The 7235-nt window shown below is 34.4% G+C and overlaps 1 protein-coding gene and 1 long non-coding RNA gene across 2 annotated transcripts in view; both read right to left on the reverse strand.

Annotated features, from left to right (window-relative positions):
- Positions 1-1450, reverse strand: part of LOC105140490 (uncharacterized) — a 9257-nt gene extending 7807 nt beyond the window's left edge. The window contains exon 1 of the long non-coding RNA XR_845192.1: positions 1306-1450. This is a non-coding gene — a long non-coding RNA (uncharacterized LOC105140490). The remainder of the gene's footprint in view (positions 1-1305) is intronic.
- Positions 1-7229, reverse strand: part of LOC105140515 (HMG (high mobility group) box protein with ARID/BRIGHT DNA-binding domain-containing protein) — a 19689-nt gene extending 12460 nt beyond the window's left edge. The window contains exons 1-5 of the mRNA XM_011047384.1: positions 7082-7229; positions 6275-6353; positions 5274-5436; positions 5079-5198; positions 4228-4470 (exon numbers count right to left, since the gene is read on the reverse strand). Of these exons, the coding sequence (XP_011045686.1) occupies positions 4228-4470; positions 5079-5198; positions 5274-5436; positions 6275-6353; positions 7082-7212 (736 nt within the window). The 5' untranslated portion in view covers positions 7213-7229. The remainder of the gene's footprint in view (positions 1-4227; positions 4471-5078; positions 5199-5273; positions 5437-6274; positions 6354-7081) is intronic.
- Positions 7230-7235: the final 6 nt, after the last annotated feature.

Here is a 7235-nt window from a genome sequence, read left to right on the forward strand (position 1 = left end):
CCCCGCGGTCGTGTAGCGACACTTAGTAACATGAAATTTGATAAACCTTTTTAAAGGAATATCTCTCGGAAACTTGAAACTTCAAACAATCCTTTTAAAGGATCCTTAAAAACATTAACTTTAGTGAATTCTTTCGAGGGGTCATTGAGATCTTGGAGCTTTGAGTATACTTGAATAGATAGATGGTTGATGAGTATTACCTTAGATATTTTGTTTTTTTTACCTTATTTTATTTATAGGAATGACTTTTACTCTCAAAGTAAAGTCCAAGATTGTTATTAAGCATTCATATCTATTTATTTAATGGATTACTAATATTATATGTTTTAGCCAAATGGAAAAACACAATCAATTTCCAAGAATTGATGTGAAATACTATCATAATAGCAAGACAAAACAACTCAAACTTATAGTACATGAGTCCATAACAAGTTATTATGGTGTTAATGAGATAACTCTTCTTTCAAAATTGGATATGAAGACCATTAGTGAGTACCCAATAAAATAAAAAATGATGTCAAGTTATGTTATTGTGTCAGATCATTAACCATCTTTATGTTTTCCTTCTTATCAAGATAATGAGCAGGATGCTTCATAAGCCTGCATGGAAAACTTGATCAACAAAAAAAAAAGTTATATGGGGAAATCAACTTGATTCACAATAAGGAATTCAATATCTTGAAGGATTTTAGGATTGGTCTATAGAAGCCTATCGATTACTATTAAAGAAAAATAACAAACTAGCATATGCAATCCATTTAATCTCTTTTGGTTATTGTCGTTTGAATAACATGTATTGTGCACTAATAGAGACTTGATGTCCTGTTAAGAACACCTTCTTGGCTTTAAAAAATGAAATTAGGATTTTAATTTGGGAAATGTGCAATATCACTAGCTGATCTAGTTTGGGAGAGTACTACAAAGAGATTGTCTCCAGTTTTAAAAAGTTCTTATATAGTAAAGGTTGAATTATGAAGAGTTAAAGTCATATTTATGAGTGTGTGTGTTCCTCACTGTTGTATTATATTGTATATCTATATTCAATGTTTTTTGCTTACTGAATTGTTGAACTTACCCTTTCGTTATTTATCCTTTTAAGGTGTATAACTTGTTAACAAGTTACTTTTGTTAGATTTCAAAACCTGTTATTTTATTGTAATTAATGTTATTCCATTATGTCTAGTTAGAGCTTCACAATTACAAAATTTACATTTAACTTTTGTATTTAAGACAATTATTTTATTTTATCATGTTATATAGAACTCTGTTTTGTTTATTATAGAGAGAGAGAGAGAGAGAGTTTACATTTTTGGTGTGATATTTTGAAAATGAAAGATAATAGAAAAAGGTAACAAAGCTATTGGAGGCTTAGAAGTAGGTATAAATGAATAAGGTGTCGTGTAGTAATTGAATAAAACATGATAAGTATAAATAGAAAAAGAAAAGAAAAGGAGGGTTATTTAGTGAATTATTATCAAGTCTTATTATTTGTTTTCTTATGAATTAGATTTTGAAAAAACTGTTTAATTTTTTAATTTTTGAAAAAAATGACTAGTTAGTTCAAAAAAATATAGAGTAATGGAATAAACCCTTAGTTAACTGTATTAAATAGGTTGTATGTTCTTTTCGAGTCATTTTTGAATATGTCTCGTTTGTATTTAGATTATTTTGATAATTTACATGCGAGACATTAATAGGATTTCCTTGTAATCTATTTTATTAGTTCGGTTCGTTTTTGAGTCAGGTGACTAGATAATTTTTCATATATATAAGAAATATTATAAATATTTGAGTTGTTAATATGAATTGGATCATATTTCTTGATAATATATATGTTGATTATTATCATTGTTACGACAAAGCATGAATGATTGTTGAATCTGAATTTTTGATATGAACCAATATATATTTTGAATTAACTTATGAATTGATAACTCTTCATTTGATTAATGTCATGAGCTGAGCATTGAGATATGAATATACCTGTTTGATTATGATTATGAATTTATGGTATGTGAGTCAGAATACTCATGTTAACATGGTAATATTAGTCTTTGTGCACATTGTATTTAAACTTTAATCGATCGAGAGAATCACCAACCTACGTGGATTAATCATCTCACAATACAAAGTTTTATGCTCATTGCATTTTAATTTTCTGACGAGTTTTACCTTATGATACTCTTGTTATGACCTATTTGAAAAACCTTTCTATAAGAACCTGGAGTTATAATTGTATATATATTCCTTATTGTTATACTACCTTATGTATGTATATTGAATGTTATCTACTCATTGAGTTGTTGAACTTACCCTTTCATTATTTATTTTTTCATGTTTATAGCTTGTTAGCGAGTTATTTTTTGTTAGACCTTCAGAACTTGTTCTTTTGATTTTTATGTTTAATTAGTGCTTTATAACTATAAATTTGTATTAAGTCTTGTATTAAAATAATCAAATTCTATTATAAAATTAATTTTGTTGTTACTGTTTTGTTGAACTCTAATTAAATTATTTAAATGATACATTCGTATGTAAGTTTGAGTTCATATAGATAGATAACCTTGGAGAGGGATCTTGTCTATATACCGATTATGAATCCGGAAATCAAGTCGTGATATTTGGATTCGCATGGGTTTAGAAACCTAGAGGGTGACCTTGTTTGCATGCCGGTTATATATCCAGCAATTGGGTTGTGTTAAGGTGAGATTCACTCAAGGCAAAGATATAAAAAAATGGCTAACTATATAAAGTTGATTTCAATGCTCATTGTTTCCACCAACAAATTTCCTTCCTGAATTGTTCTAACATTAAGCTGGATAAATTGACTATGAACTAGAGCTTACCAAATATAAGTTGCCAACTTGGACACAGGCTATCTACAAGGCAGAAGCTTGCATTCATTAATGAAAGACAGCTACCGAGGAATATGCATGATTCTGGAATGTAAATCACACTTGTAAATTTAATGTATCAGCATTAGGATCTCTGTATGCAACACATCACTATCACATTTGTGAACACATTTTGGAGAGTCAATATGTGATGTGATTAGGCATGTAAATCACACTTGTAAATTTAATGATAGAAATTATCCATGATCCACAAGAAGCTGCACATATCATTTAAAATCTGATCCTCCCATTTCAATGAACAAGAAGTAATGATCTAACTCTCATAAAATATCATTCCAGAAACTGCAATTAGAGCATAGGTCGAGAGATGAAACCGCAATGTTCGACAAATGCGTCAAGATTTCACCTTACCACAAATCTGTCAGAAGTTCGATATAAAACTCCTGCTCTACACTATATCATGACTAACACTACCTCCGAAAAATAAAAGGAATGAGTTCTAGGCAATTAAGAAAACTAGAAGGTAAAATTACCGTAAGAGTTTCAATGTCTGTCACCATGTGCGTTTTCTTTCCGAGTCTCAAGTACAGTGCTCTCCTAGTTTTCCATGGTTGAGTTGCCAGCCTTTCCAACATCCTCATCTCTCTTGGATAACTTAAAACCTGTCACCTCAGCTGAAGTCTCCACAATATCCATGTCGCCAGAATCAGCACCCAATCCCTATACTGGAGAAGTTTCCATGTCCGAATCTTTTTCTGCAGTTCTATCATCATCCTCAGAATCACTTTCACTGGAACTGCCATCATTCTGAAGAGACCCCCTTCCAATTTCCTCAGTTCTGACACTTGCTTCCACCATCTCGGAATCTTTACCTGGTATCCACTGCTGCAGTGGAACTGCGTCAATAATAACTTTCCCCGTTCTCAATCTCTCTCGATAACCCTCCATTTCTATTTTGTATCTTTCTTTATCTTTAAGAGCTTTATCCTGATAAACCTGGTCAGCAGAGAAATCAATGAACTCAAAAGGTTAATCAGGAGAAATGGCACAAAGGAAATGGAATCAAACATAAGATGTAAAAATTTCCTACCGCTTTTTGGGAATCATTTATTTTGTTCCATAGCTCCCCAATCATCCTACTGATCTCTCTATCCTTCCCTGGGTAAAGTGGCCGCTTTCTGAGAATCATTTATTTTGTTCCATAGCTCACCAATCATCCTACTGATCTCTCTATCCTTCCCTGGGTAAAGTGGTTTCAGTCTTGCATGCTGCTCAGAAAAGAAGAAATTGTAGCCGCTTCTGTTAGGTTTTGGATGAGCGGGGTCCCTTCTTTTTATCTCACTTTTCTTTCTACGGCGCCGGCGTCGTGTACCTGGTACAGGGTGTGTATTACCACTATTCCTGGCGGATGGTCCAGGGTTTGTATTAAAACTATTGTTGGCAGACACACCATGAGGCTGTGGCACTTGCCATGATTGGTTATGAGGTGCCTGATAAAGAACACCTTTGAGCTCCTCTGAACCTACCGTGACAGTAACAAGATACCCACCCTCAAATTTCCCATCAATTACCCCCACCACTGGAGGACTTGCAGATGATCCTGGCATTGCTCCAACTGTAAGAAAGACAGCAACACCTCATTAGAAGCTACAATTTTTTCAAGGAATATCAGTTAGAAATAGGCACACGTAAAGGCAACTAACAAGCAGGCAAAATCAGATTGAAAATGCATCTGAACTTAAATATCGATACATAGCATGGACTTCTCATTAAATGAGCATAGAAGACATGGAAAAAGAAACAAACATCAGAGATTGTAAGAAACAAAACTCGGAGGGTTTGCTAATGCCTTGCTGCAACAATTTTTTTTTTTTCTGTTTCTTCCACGGCTGCAACAAATTTTTTTTTTTTTTTTTTCTGTTTCTTCCAAGGAAAATAGCAGATACACAAACCAAATTTTCAGAATCATTTCCTACCAGAAAAAATGTACTTCCCATGATAATTGTGAAGCATTCTGCATATTCCAAAAACAGCCATTTTAAAGCCAATTTGACATTCAATTATTTCTACATGGTATGCAATTATTGACAAGAGTTTCAGCATATCAGCAATTAAATTACTAGAGATTTGTTGAATCCATGTTTGTTAGTGGGGAAATTTTCCAATCCTAGGTAAACCTTCGAGAAAAATGACAAAGCAGCAGGTTGAAGAAAGAAGAGAGACCTCCACGCAACTCGGCAGTGTTTGTGTTTTTTTGCTTGACTGCAGCAGCTTGGTATTCTGGTGACGGCTGCACAGTCACGTGAGCTGAACATTGTGATATCAATGGACTCTGCAAAGGAACTACAAAAGTAGTGTGGTGTTAAACATGAACATCCCAAACCAAGTATTGAAGAAGTGTTTCTTCAGTGCACTCACCAGGAGAGACAGGGCTCCAACTCCGAGCCTTAAAGTAGTAAAGCTGTTCATAATGTTGAAGCAAGGAACCATAGTACTTGCGCAGCACGAAAGATGCATTTGTGGCCGTAGATGGAAAGTTGAAAACAGAAGTCACTTCTTTCCATCTTTTCTGTCTAATAATCTGCAAATTCATTAGGCAAATCAATGTCACTGCGCGGCCACATGGCTAATCTCTAGAAACAATTTATTCTTTGTTTGCCAGAAATCATTATTCAATCTCAAGTAAATTTAATCTAGACTTCCTTCTTCCTAGAGGCAATTAGATTCCATTTCATAAAGAAACATTTTGGACATTAAATTTGAAATGTGCCACAAATTGTATTGCGCAATCAGGGTTTCGGTTTGGTGGAGGGGGATGAGTAAGCCCTCCAACTGTGTATCATAAAATTGCGCGTTACCAACAGCTGTATCTTGTAGAAAGTCAGAAGTCAGTATCAAAGTCACCTAGGAACCAAAGGTAAATCTAGTTAAAATAGGCAAGTATATAATAACTTCATAATTAGTCAATATTACGAGGTAATGACTTGTGCCAAGTCACGTGATAGAAGACATTGCTTGAAAACATTGTGGAAGCAAAACATGCAGGAAACATATGATTTTGGCATTGCCACTGCAATAACCCTGTTCGAGAAACAGGATGCTGTAGAATCTGTAGTATCCAGAGGAAGATGAAGCGATGGTCTCTTTGAGACACATTCATAAGCTCTTAGTTTTTCGACAACTAAAGGGATATAGATGCCAAATCCACATCAGTGCTTTATATACAAGAGATTCTACATGATGCCTGCAAAAGGCAATCTAGTTTCACGAGTCTTTAAGAAAAACTTCTGTGCACCAATTCCAGAAGGATGCTCACGTGCATGACAAAACTGGAACCCTAAGTCTTCCACCTACACAATTTATAATCCAAACTATTCAAGAAAAAATGAATCAGACAACTTAAAGCAGTTTCATATTACCTTCTCAATACCACCACGAGACGTCACTTCCACAAAAAGCCGATGCAAGTTCAGTTCCTTGCCCGCTATTATAGGGATCCTACAATAAAAAAAAACTACCGCTATTATAGGGATCCTACAATAAAAATAAAAAAAACACAATTCGGAATGCAATGATGGGACAGATAGCTCGAGGTCTAAGAAGCTAAATTTTGCAATCCCCTCCATTAACATTTTGAAACTTGATAAATTCTCGCGCTGAAAATGCAATCATCTTTATGAACTTTCCTGATTGGATTGATTGAGAAAGGAGTACATGCTTAAATTATTTGCAGTATGTTCAAAAGCAACGGGCCAGATTTAGGAAACCTTGGTGTTTATCTTTGCATTGCAACTATAAAAATGTCCAAACACTACCAAAAATGAAGAAATTTTGTTCTACTTTTCTGCTTTCTGTAATTATACTGTACAATTAACGCCTCTCTCTAAACCTTCCAACTAACTTGTAACAAATACAAGATTAAGATTTGTCCACAACTATCCATAATGGAAATTCCAATAATTGAACTTCGTAGATGAACTAAACAGGTTTGTGACTCAGTTACTAACTAACAGAAGTGACCTGCAATGGAGCTGACAATAGTGAAACAGGAACATGAGACAGGAATACCAAAGGATAGAGAGAGAAAAAGGACGACAACGAAGTGCTTGCACAGAACTTGGATCCTAGAAGCTTAAACATGGCATCTAAATTACAAATGGTAGACAATAAAAAAACAATGCCTAAGCTGAAACAGGAACAAATGTGAAGTTTATTATGAATCTTACATGAACTTGGTTCCCATGGCTGCATGAAACTTCTCCAAAGTTTCCATAAAAAGATTAGTGCTAACTATAACATCCTCATATGTGGCCCCAGGTGCTGGATATTGAACATAGCTCATAACTGGTCCTGTCATGGGCAGTGGACTCTGCTTAGCAC

Source organism: Populus euphratica, unplaced genomic scaffold (genome assembly GCF_000495115.2).
Source record: "Populus euphratica unplaced genomic scaffold, PopEup_1.0 scaffold274.1, whole genome shotgun sequence".
Taxonomy (NCBI): domain Eukaryota; kingdom Viridiplantae; phylum Streptophyta; class Magnoliopsida; order Malpighiales; family Salicaceae; genus Populus; species Populus euphratica.